The 16406-nt window shown below is 40.6% G+C and overlaps 3 protein-coding genes across 4 annotated transcripts; all 3 read left to right on the top strand.

The window, feature by feature from the left end:
- Positions 1–765: 765 nt before the first annotated feature.
- On the top strand, positions 766–10457 carry LOC141656782 (putative disease resistance protein RGA3). 2 transcript variants are annotated; one of them, XM_074463838.1, is made up of 4 exons: positions 766–4720; positions 9442–9684; positions 9789–9862; positions 10373–10457. In XM_074463838.1, the coding sequence occupies exon 1, from the start codon at positions 1488–1490 to the stop codon at positions 4683–4685; it is 3198 nt and encodes a 1065-aa protein (XP_074319939.1). In that variant the 5' UTR covers positions 766–1487; the 3' UTR covers positions 4686–4720; positions 9442–9684; positions 9789–9862; positions 10373–10457. The 2 variants fall into 2 exon arrangements, with proteins under 2 accessions (XP_074319939.1, XP_074319938.1); XM_074463837.1 differs by lacking the exons at positions 9442–9684; positions 9789–9862; positions 10373–10457 and adding exons at positions 5465–5558; positions 5972–9431.
- On the top strand, positions 6170–9638 carry LOC141654855 (putative disease resistance protein RGA1). Its single transcript, XM_074461969.1, has 5 exons — positions 6170–7602; positions 7649–7732; positions 7829–8015; positions 8058–8826; positions 9442–9638. The coding sequence occupies exons 1-5, from the start codon at positions 6170–6172 to the stop codon at positions 9636–9638; spliced, it is 2670 nt and encodes an 889-aa protein (XP_074318070.1).
- On the top strand, positions 9908–16338 carry LOC141656783 (disease resistance protein RGA2-like). Its single transcript, XM_074463839.1, has 3 exons — positions 9908–13880; positions 14437–14713; positions 15185–16338. The coding sequence occupies exon 1, from the start codon at positions 10330–10332 to the stop codon at positions 13498–13500; it is 3171 nt and encodes a 1056-aa protein (XP_074319940.1). The 5' UTR covers positions 9908–10329; the 3' UTR covers positions 13501–13880; positions 14437–14713; positions 15185–16338.
- The last annotated feature ends 68 nt before the right edge of the window (positions 16339–16406 follow it).

Genomic DNA, 16406 nt, shown 5'->3' with positions numbered 1-16406 from the left:
CTAAGGCGGAGGGGTATTTTTTAAGGAATTTACTCTTATGGTTAAATTTTATTTTAGCTTTAGTTTAAGACATTAAGGGTGTGTTTGGGTTGAGAGATTTGGAGGAAAAAGAAAGGGAGGGAGACTAAGAGTATCCACAAGGGTGGGAAGCTAACCTCCCCATATGCCCTCTCTCTCCTCAAATGGGGAACCCTATTATACACACCCTCCCAACAAATGGGGCTTCTCTATTTGTAGGGAAGGTCCCAAAAAAAAATAAGGTGTTTTGAGTTGCTTTTGGGAGGCTTTTAAATTTTTGGGTGTAAATTAATATTGTTGGGGAACCCCATTATTGCATATAGGTAAATATAAATTGGGTAGGGTAAATGAAAAAAGTTAAAATGAGGTGGACGAATAAGAGAAGGAAGAGAAAATATGGGAGCCTCACCTTTGCGGATGCTCTAAGGGATTTAAAATCCTGTGTTTAGATAGCAAATGGGGTGGAGGAAAATGGAGGAGGAAAGATTTGGAGGGATCCAATTTTCTTCCTTCAAACCTAATCAAAACATCTCCATAATAGGCAAGATTTGGAGGAAAATTGTATCCAAACAACCACCTCATTTCCCCTCCCCTTCCCTTACCTCCCTTTATCTTCCCTCCTTCCCCTTCCCCTCACTTTCCCTCCACATTACTCCCTCCTATTCTTTAGAAATGTCCAATTTATTTTATGCACAAGGATTAAGGTTGTGAGTGGGGGTGGAGGTGGTGGGTCTCACCAATAAAGGAGGAGAATTTTATTAACAAAAACATGCTCTAAATGGAAATGGATTATTTCTAAAGAATATGCCGAAAATGGAATATGGGACATTTCTAAAGAATCGGAGGGAGTACCATGTATGGTTGCTTAGTTTTATATAGCGCGTCCAAACTCAGCGAGTACTACTCAAAACGCCTCGGTCACCTAAGGTGTCATATTACTCCGATTTTTAACTCCTCTAGATATTAACTCTTATGAAATTCTAGAAAAAGTTTCTTTTTTGCATAAAATCGTATTTTTGTAAGTTCAAATGTGCTCGCAAAAACACTGCCTAACGCTACTCAAAGATGCAGTACCACCACCATATGATTTTGATCGTACCTCTACGGACATTCAGCAACATCATATGCTCAAAAGAAAAAGTGTTTATCAGCTTTTTTTGCTTGTGTGCCCAAACCTATAATGCTTGTCAGCTTATTGCTAAATGCTTACCACTCATTTCGAACAAACTGTTTGCTTTAATGTGTTTCACACCCTTTTAATTCCTGGAATGCATTAACTTACTGCAATCATAAACTGATAGTAAGCCGGGAGCGATACCCTTCAATCTGTCCTCCTCTTAACTGCAAATATACTTTAGTTTTACGATTTTACAATCATCTCTCACAATTCCCCAATCGAAATACACCTAATCAAGTAATCAATACCGAAATCAAACCCTTCTATTAAGAAGACAGAGTCAGAGGGCAAAATGGCAGAATCGATAGTGACTGAGTTGGTTAAAACTGTTGTGGAGAAAGTGGGTTCCGAAGTTTGGAGAAGAATAGTTGGTGCAGCTGACATTGATTCTCAGATTAAAGAGCTTCAGGATATCAAAAATACCATTGAAGCTACACTTCTTGATGCAAATTCAGCACAGGTGTGTACGCATTCTCAACGAGATGTGCTTGAGAAACTTGAACAAGGACTTGCCAAATTAATCGATTTCCAAGATGCAAAAGCCGCGAAAACTAAGCAGAAAGAACTCATGGATGGAAGTAAGTTCACCAAAGAGGCGCGCTTGTTCTTTTCCACTTCAAACCAGCTTGTCTCTCCCTTCAAGAATGCTAGGAAAATAAAGGGTATTACCGAGGAACTGTGTCGCATTGAAAGAAACCATGCCCAATATGGAAGCATAGTAAGCTCCCAATTTTCGAACCAAACAGAAACATTGAGCAATGTATCGGGGTCTTATATGAGTACCGATATGGTATTTGGACGAGATGAAGACAGGGATAAGATGGTAAGCTTGTTGTTAGACACCTCTGCTGCTGCCGGTGTCCTCCCTGTTACTTCCATTGTTGGGATGGGTGGAGTTGGGAAGACTACATTGGCTCAATATGTGTATCATGATGAAAGGATTAAAAAATATTTTGATTTGCAGCTTTGGGTTTTCGTCACCCAAGATTTTAATGTCAAGGATGTGTTACGGCAGATGTTGACGTGTGCCACTGATGAAAAAGCTCTCGGCTACGAGATTGATCAGCTCCAAAGGCGTCTATTTCAAGCAATTTCTGGGAAGAGGTTTCTGCTTGTTTTGGATGGTGTGTGGGATGACTACAGTTTGAGAGCAAAATGGCTAGAATTGAGTGCACTGCTCAGGGTCGGGGCACAGGGAAGTAAAGTTCTCCTTACCACACGTAGCGAAACAGTTGCTAGAATTATTGGGACCCAAGACCCTTTCTTGGTTGGTGATTTAGGAGATGATGATTCTTGGCTCCATTTTCGACATGTGGCTATTACTGAGTGGCATGAGCCAGGGGTGGAGGCCATCGGTAAAGAGATTGCAGATATGTGTCCCAAAGTGCCACTTGTTATACGGGCAATTGGGAGCCTTTTAGCCGGAAAACGTACCGTCCAGGAATGGCGAGCTTTTAGGGATGATCAGCTCGCAAATTTTGCATCCTATGGTCGTGACGTCCTAGGCACACTCAAACTCAGTTATGATCAATTAGGTCCAAGTCTAAGATTGTGTATTGCATACTGCTCTTTGTTCCCAAAGGGATTCCTGTTCGAAAAAAGTATTCTCATTCATCTTTGGATTGCCATGGGATATGTTGAGGCTGAGTATGCTAATCAAAGTTTAGAAGAGGTGGCGGAAGGATATGTGCTGTGCTTGCTAAGTCGAGGATTTTTCCACTGTAACAACATGGATGGGTATAAGTGCCCTGACTTTTTTCGGATGCACAACCTGATGCACGATTTAGTGCTCTTAATTGCCGGGTTTAAGTATAAGATGGCAGATTCAAATACGGATGAATTTGATGAAAGAGTTTGTCATGTATCATATCATTTAGTAGACCACTCGTCTTGGAAAGTCCCGTCATCACTATTCAAAATCAAGCAGTTGAAATCGTTCCTTGTCCCTCTTCCATCAGAAAATCTGGGTTCGTATCATCAAGTTAGACTTTCCCCATTAAATGATATGTCTTTATTCAGAATTCAGTCGTTGAGGGCACTACGGATGCATGGGCTAGGGATTAATAAACTGCCAAGATCACTAGGCAAACTGATCCACTTGAGGTATCTCGATTTATCGGACAACCCTATCCGTAAGCTGCCCGAATCAATTACACAGCTTGTGAATCTGTACTTACTTGAGCTATCCTACTGTCGAAGCCTTGAAGAGTTGCCTGAGGACATAAACAAGCTAGTGATGTTGAGACACCTTAGCCTCATTGGTTGTGACAAATTGAGTCATATGCCTAAGGGGCTGCTGAGACTGACACGTCTTGAAACACTAAATTATTTCGTTGTAGGGAAACCAAGCTACTTGGCGTGTGGTTTAGCAGACCTAAGTTTCTTTGATAATCTTAAGGGAAAGTTGACAATCGTTTTGGTCGAACGATCAGAGGAAATAGTGGCAGAAGCCAAAGCTGCAAATCTAGATAAGATTAAGATTACGGAGTTTAGTATGATATTTGGAGAGAGCAGATTAGAGGACGAGATGGTGCTAGAAAATCTCAAACCCAGTGCTGATCTAAAACACCTGCATATAGAGAACTATGGGGGGGTGAGGTTGCCATGTTGGATGAGAGAAGGAATCCACTGCTGGCTTCCAAATCTCGTTGAAATTGAAATATTCGGGTGCAAAGAATGTATAAATATGTGCTCCTTTGGTAGACTCCCTCATCTTGAATATCTTGCCTTAGAGAGGTTGGATAAGGTGGAGTACATAGAAAATGGTAGTAGCAACAAAACCAACACTGTAGTCCTCGCAGACAAGCACCGTTCCACTTCCTTATTCCCGTCCCTTAACAATCTCTCCCTTAGGGACATACCTAGCTTGAAAGGATGGCGGAGTATTACAGACTCTGCTCAAGATCAAGGTTTGAATCAACTCCTGAATCGGACGTCTGCGTTTCCCAATTTGGAGTATGTGAGCATGGACATGGAGTTGCTCATTTTACTGGCCCAAGTGTTTCTACAAGGAATTTCTTCTTTAAAATTTCTCACTGTTTGTGGCCGAACCAAGGTTATAGCCGAGCAAACGTGTACTCCTTCAAATGTGCTTCCTAAGCCGAGACAACCAGTCATCCTCCTCAAAAGCTACCTTCCAATGCTCTGTAACCTAGATTTTTCCAATAGTCAAATGGAATCTCTCCCTGAGGAGTTTCGAGGTATGTACTTTTTGATAAGCCTAGGAATATACGACTGTGAAGCATTTGAGGCGATACCAGAGTGGATTGACAGCCTCACCTCTCTCGAAAGCATTACTATATATAATTGCCCCAGATTGAAATCATTGCCACACGAGATCAGCCACCTATCCAACTTAATGTCATTATACCTTAGAGAATGCTCATGGGAGCTCGCGGAGAGATGCCAGGAGCCATCAGGAGAAGACTGGCCCAAAATTCAACATATTCCCAACATTAATATTGAACCCGCTAAAGGTGATAAATCATGATGGTAAAATGGGGAAGAATCGGATGAATCAAGGAGGTAAAAATTTCCCATTTTTTCTTACATTTCTGCCATTCTGTTTCAGTGATACTGATCTCTGACTGTGTTGCTGAAAATTAAGGAATGTGTTTTTAGATTTGGATGTTATAGACTTATAGCTGAAGAATTAACTGACGACATCGAAAATGTGACATTTTGTATGTTAATGTATATGTAGTGCAATGTGCATAGACCTTAGCTAGGTTGAAGTGAATTTGTTGATTTTGATTTGAGGAAATTACTAACTGCTAGATAAGATAGATGGTGATAAGAAAAGAAGTGCAAATTACGCGTTCTTTCGAATGTTGCTACTTCTCTGATGCATATCTGTTGTTGGCGGTTTGTTCATATTCACCTTTCATATGGTGGCTGTAATTAGTGATTTGAATGTTAAAAGTTAAATCATAACATATGGTTGATGCATGGACATATTGGCTTATGTATTTTCCATTTTTCCTTTAGTTTCTACACCCGTAAAGTTCACAATTAATGACGGTGTGGTTTTCTATGATATAATGAAGCTCGACAGTGATTCAGTGACCTGAACTGATCTTATTGATGTCTGGACAGCAAATTAGATTGAGAATTGAGATAAGAGGTTCACGTTAATTTATCAGATGATAATTTGCTCATGGACGATGTTAATAGTGTGGTCTATATATTCGCTTATTTGTTTATATGCTTTCCATTATATCATCGACAACAACATTACCCCATTGATTCAAAGATACTCGTATATTGCAGGGTCAAGGGAATCGAAAGTATGCAGCCTGCCTTACCTCTGTATATAAAATAGGATCATGCACAAGCTGAAACTAGCTGGAAATTGCCGAAGCAGGTGAGAATATATATAAACATTGTGATATACTGATATGGACCATATAACCACTATCACTTTACCCGGAAATAAAGTACTCCCTATTATATATAAGAAAGACCTTGACTTTAGTTGATTCAGCAAATACATAATTTCAGCATACGACAAACCCGAAAGCATGAAGCCAAAAGTATTGTTTCAGCTTCTTACTTCTTTCCCAGTTCCTGCAGGAGATCAGCTCCTTTTTTTCACCTAAATAAACTGATATAAACCCAAATATTACTAATCAATAATCATCCTCTTATCACAAAATCTTACAGTAATACCATCGCGGCATCGCTCTCGTTCCAAGAGAAACAAACCTTTATTACCTTACTTTTGAAGAGGGTTCATGGCTGAATCAATAGTGACTGAGTTGCTTAAAATCATTGCAGACAAAGTGGGTTCTCAAGTTTGCAAGAGTTTAGTTGGTGCACCTGGCATTGATTCCCAAATAAAAGGGCTTCAGGATATTAAAATTTCCATTGAAGCTACACTTCTTGATGCACATTCATCATAGGTGTGCAGTCATTCTCAACGAGATGTACTCGAGAAGCTTGAACGTGGAGTTGCAAAATTAATCGATTTCCAAGATGCAAAATCGGCAAAAGCCAAGCAGAAAGAACTCATGGGGCGGAAGCAAGTTTACCAGAGAGGTACGCTTGTTCTTTTCCACTTCAAACCAGCTTGTCTCCCCCTTCAAGGATGCTAGGACAATCAAGGGTTTTATGGGGGAACTAAGTCTCATTGCAAGAAACCATGCCCAATTTGGAAGCATAGTTAACTCGCCATCTTTCAACCAAACCCGAACAGTGAGCAATGTATCGGGGTCTTATATGAGTACTGATATGGTAATTGGACGAGACGGAGACAGGGATAAGATGGTAAACTCGTTGTTAGACTCTTCCGCTGCTGCTGGTATCATCCCTGTTGCTTCCTTTGTGGGGATAGGTGGAGTTGGGAAGACTACATTGGCTCAATATGTTTACAATGATGAAAAGATTAAGAGATATTTTGATTTGCAGCTTTGGGTTTTCGCCACCCAAGATTTTAATGTCAAGGATGTGTTACGGCAGATGGTGACATGTGCCACTGGTGAAAACGCTCTCGACTACCAGATCGATCAGCTCCAATGTTGTCTATTTCGAGCAATTGCCGGGAAGAGGTTTCTGCTTGTTTTGGATGGTGTGTGGGATGACGACAGTTTGAGAGCAAAATGGCTAGAACTGGGACCACTGCTCAGGGTCGGGGCACAGGGGAGTCAAGTTCTCCTTACCACACGTAGCGAAACAGTTGTTAGAATTATTGGGACCCAAGACCCATTAATGGTTAGTGATTTAGGAGATGATGATTCTTTGCTCCTCTTTCAATATGTGGCTGTTACAGAATGGCATGAGCCAGGGGTGGAGGCCATCGGGAAAGATATATCAAAAATGTGTCCTAAAGTGCCCCTTGTTATACGGGCAATTGGAAGTCTTTTAGCGGGGAAACATACTGTCCAGGAATGGCGAACTTTTAGGGATGCTCAACTTGCAAATTTTGCATCCTATGGTCATGACGTCATGAGCACACTAAAACTCAGCTATGACCAATTAGGTACAAGGCTAAGACTATGTGTTACATACTGCTCTTTGTTCCCAAAGGGTTATTGTTTTTATAAAATTGTTCACATTCCTCTTTGGATCGCCATGGGATATGTTGAGGGCGAGTATACTAATCAAAGTTTAGAAGAGTTGGCAGAAGGATATGTTGTGTGCTTGCTAAATCGAGGATTTTTCTACTGTTATGACAGGGATGGGCATAAGTGCCCATACATTTTTTATATGCACGACCTGATGCATGATTTAATGCTCTCGATTGGTGGGTTTAAGTATAAAATGGCAGATTCAAATACAAATGAATTTGATGAAAGAGTTTGTCATGTATCATACATACCATTTAGCAGACGACTCTTCTTTGAAAGTCCCATCATCACTATTCAAAATCAAGCAGTTGAAGTCTTTTATTCTCCCTGTTTCAGCAGGAGGTCTGCATTGCTTTAAACCAGTTAGACTTTTCCCATCTATATTCAGAATTGAGTCTTTGAGGGTACTACGGATGCATGGGCTAGGGATTAGTAAACTGCCAAGATCAGTAGGCAAACTGATCCACTTGAGGTATCTCGACTTTTCGTTCAACTCTATCCGCAAACTTCCTAACTCAATTACACAGCTAGTGAATCTTTACTCACTTAACCTATCCTATTGTCCAAGCCTTGAAGAGTTGCCTGTGGAAATAAGCAAGCTAGTGGCACTCAGACACCTTCACCTCTTTGGTTGTGACCAACTGAGTCATATGCCCAAGGGGTTGCGGAGACTGACAGGTCTTGAAACACTAAGCCATTTTGTTGTAGGAAAACCAAGAACCTCTGTCACTCCGTATGGGTGTAAGGCTAAATTGGCATGTGATATAGCAGATCTAGGCTATCTTGATAATCTTTAGGGCGTTTTGACAATCATTTTGGTTGATCGTTCAAAGGATATAGTATCAGAAGCCAAAGCTGCAAATCTGGACAGGAAAAAGATCATGGATTTTACTATGGAATTTGGAGGGAGCAATATAGAGGACGAGATGGTGCTAGAGAACCTCAAGCCCGGTGCTGCTCTAGAATACCTGATTATAAAGAATTATGGAGGAAAGAGGTTGCCAAGTTGGATGAGAGACGGAATCCATTGCTGGCTTCCAAATCTGGTTGAAATTCACATATCTGAGTGCAAAGAATGCATATATATGTGTTCCTTTGGAAGACTCCCTCATCTTAAATCGCTAACTTTAAGGAACTTGGATAAGGTGGAGTACATAGAAAATGGTAGTAGCAGCAAAAGTGACATGGTAGTTGTTGCAGACGAATACCCTTCCAGTCCCTTATTCCCGCCCCTTACTGACCTTTACCTTATGGACATAACTATGTTGAAGGGATGGTGGAGAATTAAAGACTCTGCTGAAGATAGGGATCAAAGTCAACTCGTAGAATGGATACCTCCATTTCCCAAATTGGCTTCTGCGGTATTAGACATGGAGTTGGTCATTTCGTTGGCCGAAGTGTTTTTACAAGGAATTTCTTCTTTACAAGATCTTAGTGTTTGTGGTGCTTCAAATGTCGATGTTAAGCAGAGACAACCAGTCATCCTCCTCAAAAACTACCTTCCCATGCTCCGTCACGTATCTTTTCGGAATAATCAAATGGAACATCTTCCCGAGGAGTTTCGAGGTATGTCTTCTTTGGAAGACCTAGCAATATTCTGCTGTGAAGCATTTGAGGCGGTTCCAGAGTGGATTGACACCCTCACCTCTCTCAAATACCTTACTATAAATAATTGCCCAAGATTGGAATCGTTGCCGGACGAGATGAGCAACCTATCCAACTTGAACTCACTATTCCTTCACGAATGCTCAAGGAAGCTTGCGGAGAGATGTCAATCGCCATCAGGAGAAGAGTGGCCCAAAATTCAACATATTCCCAAAATTATCATTAAACCTGTTAAAAATGGGGAAGAATGAAAAGAATGAATCAAGTGAAGAGCTAATCTCTATCGAGACGATTAGCAAGAGTGGCTGGTTTCATTTTATTCTCCTTGTATGTATAGTACGTCAATAGGATAATTATTCATTCTGTTAATGCAAAATCTACCAGGTTTATTATGTGTTCCTTCTCTATATCTTATACCATCATTTTCTCTGTTTCTTCGAGATTAATGTCGTCTTCATCAGCCGAGTTCACTGGAGGATGGCATTTCAGTGAAATCCTTGAGTTATTGTATTATTTTCTTTTGTTGGCCTTTTCCATTTTATGTTTTGGATAATATCTGTCTGTTATGTTGATCAGATGGAAAAATAGCTTTGCTTGGAGCCGAACAAATCGCTGTTTGGAGGGTGAATGTATACTTGGTTTTCCTCAATGATGAAGAGACTCCATACTGCTTTATATTTGCGAGTTTAATTCTAGCTTCGAGTTGGGATGTTCTATTGCATCCGTATTCTGGACTCATTCGTCTCCTAAAGCCAAGAACTACACATACGTAGTTTCTTCAGCTCAGCTGTTTCTCTGTTGCTGCCAATTGAAACAAATGTATGTCGAATCTCCAGTTCTTGTCCTAATTCGAGGTTAGATCATAACAATTGCTGCTTGATTACTTTGTACTGTCACTTATGAATTGAACCTTACTGTAACAGTATTCAAGGGTTGTTGAACTGCTAAGTGGCTAACCATATTATTTCCAAACATTACCTGGAAATTACCGGAGCAGGTAAGAAAATTTAAAAAGACGCGCTACTTGTATTATTTAAAAGAAAGGTCTCGACTGTTAGTGTTAGGCAAATTTGTACACATGAAATCGTCAATTCATGCATGAGTCCACACTCCACAGCACAATGGACTTTAAAGGACAAATAGTTTAAAGTTAACATAGTGGAGCCGAAAGTGTCATGTTTGCCCAACTTTCTCATTTCTTTTGCAGTACCAGGAAACCTCCATTTTAGTCACAGTACATAGATAAACTGATATAAACCCAAGTGTTTTACTAATCAACAAGTCATCCTCTTAACATTTTAAAGTTATACCTTCACTGTCTTACATTCTTACAAACCCAAACCCTCCTTCAAAATACAGCCTCAACTGTCAGGCACTCGGCAGGGATATTCTGTTTCCGAAAAAAAAAAAAAAAAAAAAAAAAAAAGAACTTCATTAATCATTACCTTCCTCTGCACAGGCTGAATGGCTGAATCGATAGTGACTGAGTTGGTTAAATCTATTGCAGACAAAGTGGGTTCCGAAGTTTGCAAAACAATAGTTGGTGCTGCTGATATTGATTCCCAAATAAAAGGGCTTCAGGATATGAAAAATACTATTGAAGCTACACTTCTTGACGCACATTCGGCGCAGGTGTGCAGTCACTCTCAACAAGACGTGCTCGAGAAGCTCGAAGGTGGTCTTGCCAAACTAATCGATTTCCAAGATGCAAAAGCCACAAAAGCCAAGCAGAAACAACTCATGGGTGGAAGTAAGTTCACCAAAGAGGTGCGATTGTTTTGTTCTACTTCAAACCAACTTCTCTCGCCCTTCAAGGATGCTAGGAAAGTCAAGGGTATTTCTGCGGAATTGAGTTGCATTGCAAGAAACCATGCCCAATTTGGAAGCATAGTTAGCTCTCCATCTTTGAACCAAACCCGGACATTGAGCAATGTATCGGGGTCTTATATGAGTACTGATATGGTAATTGGTCGAGATGGAGACAGGGATAAGATGTTAAGCTTACTGTTAGACTCCTCTTCCGCTGCCGGTGTTCTCCCTGTAGCTTCCTTTGTTGGGATGGGTGGAGTTGGGAAGACTACATTGGCTCAGTATGTGTACAATGATGAAAGGGTTAAAAAATATTTTGATTTGCAGCTTTGGGTTTTCGCCACCCAAGATTTTAATGTCAAGGATATGTTACGGCAGATGGTGACTTGTGCAACTGATGAAAAAGCTCTAGACTACGAGATCGATCAGCTCCAACGGCATCTCTTTCGAGCAATTGCTGGGAAGAGGTTTCTGATTGTTTTGGATGGTGTGTGGGATGACGATAGCTTGAGAGCAAAATGGCTAGAACTGAGATCCATGCTCAGACTCGGGGCTGAGGGGAGTCAAGTTCTCCTTACCACACGTAGCGAAACAGTTGCTAGAATTATTGGGACCCAAGACCCGTTAATGGTTAGGGATTTAGGAGATGATGATTCTTTGGTCCTCTTTCAATATGTGTCTGCTACAGAGTGGCATGAGCCAGGGGTAGAGGCCATTGGGAAAGATATTGCAAATATGTGTCCTAAAGTACCCCTTGTTATACGGGCAGTTGGAAGCCTTTTAGCGAGCAAATATACTGTCCAGGAATGGCGAGCTTTTAGGGATGATCAGCTTGCAAATTTTGCATCCTATGGCCGTGACGTCATAGGCACACTCAAACTCAGTTATGATCAATTAGGTACAAGGCTAAGGCTGTGTGTTACATACTGCTCTTTGTTCCCAAAGGGTTTCCATTTTAAAAAACGTGTTCTCGTTCCTCTTTGGATTGCCATGGGATATGTTGAGGGTGAATATACCAATCAGAGTTTAGAAGAGGTGGCAGAAGGATATATGGTATGCTTGTTAAATCGAGGATTTTTCTACAGTCATTACAGGGGTGGGCATAAGTGCCCTGACGGTTTTCAGATGCATGACCTGATGCATGATTTAGTGCTCTCGATTGGTGGGTATAAGTATAAAATGGCAGATTCAAATACAAATGAATTTGATGAAAGAGTTTGTCATGTATCTTACGATTTAGCAGAAGACGAGTCGTCTTTGAAAGTCCCATCATCACTATTCAAAATCAAGCAGTTGAAGTCGTTCCTTCTCCCTTTTCCATCAGAAAATGTGTGTTCCTATAAGCAGATTAGACTTTTCCCATTAAATGGTATTTCTATCTGCAGAATTAAGTCTTTGAGGGCACTGCGGATGCATGGGCTAGGGATTAATAAATTGCCAAGGTCACTGGGGAAACTGGTCCACTTGAGGTATCTCGATTTTTCTTACAACCCTATCCGTAAACTCCCCGGCTCTATTACACAGTTGGTGAATCTTTACTTACTTGACCTATCCTGCTGTTGGAACCTTGAAGAGTTGCCCGAGGACATAAACAAGCTAGTGGCGCTCAGACACCTCCACCTCTTTGGTTGCGACAAACTGAGTCATATACCCAAGGGGTTGCGGAGACTTACAGGTCTCGAAACACTAGACCATTTTGTTGTGGGGAAACCAAGCAGCTCTCTCCCTTTCTATGGATCTAAGGCTAAATTGGCGTGTGATCTAGCAGACCTAGGCTGTCATGATAATCTTAAGGGCGAGTTGACAATTGTTTTGGTCGACCGATCAAAGGATATAATGTCAGAAGCCAAAGCTGCAAACCTGGACAGGAAAGAGATTACGATGTTTATTATAATATTTAGAGGGAGCAATATAGAGGACGAGATGGTACTAGAGAACCTTAAACCCAGTGCTAGTCTAAAAATACTGCGTATAGGAAACTATGGTGGAAGGAGGTTGCCAAGTTGGATGAGAGAAGGAATTCATATGTGGCTTCCAAATCTGGTTGAAGTTAGAATAGAAGACTGCAAAGAATGCATAAATATGTGCTCCTTTGGAAGACTCCCTCATCTTCAATATCTAACATTAAAGAGATTGGATAAGGTGGAGTACATAGAAAATAGCAACACAGTATACGAATACACTTCCCCTTCCTTATTCCCGTCCCTTAGAGAACTTTACCTCAGTGACATACCTGGGTTGAAGGGATGGTGTAGTATTACAGACTCTGCTCAAGATCAACTTATGAAATGGATGCCTGCATTTCCCAAATTGAAGGTGGTGATGATGGACACGGAGTTGGTCATTTCAATTGACCAATTGTTTCCTCAAGGAATTCCTTCTTTACGAGATCTCGCTGTTTATGGCAAAACATCTTCTCCTTCAAATGTGCCTGTTAAGCAGAGACAACCAGTCACTCTCCTAAAAAATTACCTTCCCAGGCTCCGTGACCTATGTTTCTCCGATAATCAAATGGAACACCTTCCTGAGGAGTTTCGATGCATGTCTTCTTTGGAAATCCTAGAAATATTTAACTGTGAAGCATTAGAGGTGGTTCCTGAGTGGATTGACACCCTCACCTCCCTCCAAAGCATTACTATGTATAAATGCCCAAGATTGAAATCGTTGCCGCACGAGATGAGCAACCTATCCAACTTGAACTCACTAAGCCTTACACAATGCTCGAGGGAGCTTGCGGAGAGATGCCAGGCGCTGTCTGGCGAAGATTGGCCCAAAATTCAACATATTCCAAACATTGTCATTAAACCCGCTAATAATGAAGAATAGGATGAATCAACCAAGGGGGCGTTTGGTTCAAACATCAGGTATGGAATGGAATGGATTCTAACTCCAAGGAGGTATGGAGTTAGAACCCCATACATGTTTAAAGGTGTTTGGTTCAATCCGGTTATGGGAATAATAATGTGTTGGGTGGAATGGAGTTGGAAACTTGGGGAGAGAGATGGGTATGGGATTACAAGGGGTTGGAATGGAATTAGAATCCATCAGGTATCTAACTCCATTCCAAAATACTCCAACCAAACATTGGAATGGCCTGAATTCATTCCAATCCATTCCAAAAGCTCCAAGAGTTAATCCTTATCAATACGATCTTGATGGTTAACAAGAGTGGTGAACATTGGCGTGTTAGAAACTAAACTCCTCAGGTTTGCTCAATAGTGAAAGTAAACTCCTTAAGTTTGATATGTAGTGAGCCAGTGATTGACCCATTGAACCATATTTTAAACTCGTAAATATGAGATATGGCCCGTCAAAGTTTTCTCATTTAAAAAAAAAAAAAAGATATTCTCACTTGTGCCCCTTGACTTTTTTGTTTTCTAAGGTGTAACCCTCTTTTTTTTGCGAAAAAAATTTCGACCGTCCATATGCATACGAGTTTAGAAAATGGTAATTTCTTTTCAAACGTATCTCGTAAAGGCGGTGAATTTGAAACAAAAATACTGTTTTCTGAACTTGTAGCCGAGAGTTATGGCCAGTCAAAGTTTGTTGTAGTTTGAAACCATTGTTATCTTCAGGATTCAATCATGCTGTAGTTTGAAACATTGTTTGCTAGTTGAGGTGCTAATAGATGATAGCACACTAGCATTGATTCATCACTGAAGAATTGCATTTCATTGAAATCTTTTAGTTATTGTATTATTTTCTTTTGTTGGCCTTTTCCATTTTATGTTTTGGATAATATCTGTCTGTTATGTTGATCAGATGGAAAACTAGCTTTGCTTGGTGCTGAACAAATCGCTGTTTGGAGGGTGAATGTATACTCGGTTTTCCTCAATGGTGAAGAGACTCCATACTGCTTTATATTTGCGAGTTTAATTCTGGCTTCGACGTTGGGATGTTTTATTGCATACGTATTCTGGCTCATTCGTCTCCTAAAGCTAAGAGCTATGCATACGTAGTTTCTTCAGGTCAGCTGTTTCTCTGTTGCTGCCAACTGAAACGAATCTATGTCGGATCTCCAGTTCTTGTCCTAATCGAGGTTAGATTATAACAATTGCTGCTTGATGACTTTCTACTGACCATTATGAATTGATCCTTACTGCAACAGTATTCAAAACTTAATAAACAGAAAGTACTCCATATTACCAACCATATAATTTCCAATACAATTCCTGGAAATTACTGAAGCAGGTGAGAATAATTAAAAAAAAAAAAAAAAAAAAAAAGTCCTTGCCTTTGGGTGAATAAATTACTGAAGCAGGTGAGAATAATTTCCAATACACTTTCATGCTTGAATCAGCAAAGTGGAATGCAAAAGTATGATGCCTGTCTGAGCTTTCTCATTTCTTTCCGAGTTCCGGGAAAGCTCCTTTTTTCACCTAAATAAATCGATATAAACCCGAAGTGGTACTAATCAATCAATTATCCTTTTAACACGAAAATTTTACAGTTATACCGTTTCCATCTCAGAAACTCTCCTTTGAAATATATACTGTTTCAACTGTGCCAGGGATATTCTGTTTGATACCAAAAGAACAAAACTTTATAACCTTCCTGTGACGAGGCTGAATGGCTGAATCGGTGTTGGCTGAGTTGGTTAAAACTATTGCGGAGAAAGTGGGTTCTGAAGTTTGGAAAACAATAGTTGGCGCAGCTGACGTTGATTCTCAAATAAAAGGGCTTCAAGATATCAGAAATATCAGAAATACAGTCTGGAAAATCAGAGGTACTAAGGGGGAACTGAGTCGCATTTCAAGAAACCATGCGCAATTTGGAAGCATAGTTAGCTCATCATCTTTAAACCAAACCCGAACATTGAGTAATGTATCAGGGTCTTTTATGAGTACTGATATGGTAATTGGACGATATGGAGACAGAGAGAACATGGTAAGCTTGCTGTTAGACTCCTCCGCTGCTGCTGGTGTCCTCCCCGTTGCTTCCTTTGTTGGGAAGACTACATTGGCTCAATATGTGTACCATGATGAAAGGATTAAAAGATATTTTGATCTGCAGCTTTGGCTTTTGGCCACCCAAGATTTTAATGTCAGGGACGTGTTACAGCAGATGGTGACGTGTGCCACTAATGAAAAAGTTCTCGGCTATGAAATTGATCAGCTTCAACGGCACCTATTTCGAACAACTGTGAAGCATTAGGGGCGGTTCCAGAGTGGATCGACAGCCTCACCTCCCTCCTATACCTTGGTATAAGTAAATGCCCAAGATTGAAATGGTTGGCGGACGAGATGAGCAACCTGTCCAACTTGAAGTCACTAAACCTTAAAGAATGCTCAAGGGAGCTCTCAGAGAGATGCCAATTGGCATCAGGTGATCAGGGGAAGATTGGCCCAAAATTAAACATATTACCAACGTTATCATTAAACCAGCTAAAAATAGGGAAGAATGAATCAAGTGAAGAGCTAATCTCTATCCGACGATTAACAAGAGTGATGGCATGAGTATCTCTAATAGTGTGTATTTATTCTCTCTTTTTTTTCCCCTCTGTAAGTACATGTAAGCGGTTATTTTGGATATCCGATGAATATCCGCATCCGATTCATTTGGTGACTGTTAGTGGCTGTGATTAAGGAGCTTAATTAGCTCCACTAGTCACATTTTACTCTGCTTCTGTTACGTTCTTGGGGTAAAGTTTCTATTCGTTCCAAAGCTCCCTTACACGAGTGGTCGGGTACGGGTGTTGCAGTGTTAACCTTGGGGAACCACCAACGTGAGAC

This window comes from Silene latifolia, chromosome 5 (genome assembly GCF_048544455.1).
Source record: "Silene latifolia isolate original U9 population chromosome 5, ASM4854445v1, whole genome shotgun sequence".
Lineage (NCBI taxonomy): Eukaryota > Viridiplantae > Streptophyta > Magnoliopsida > Caryophyllales > Caryophyllaceae > Silene > Silene latifolia.
This window is presented reverse-complemented; position numbering and strand designations above follow the sequence as displayed.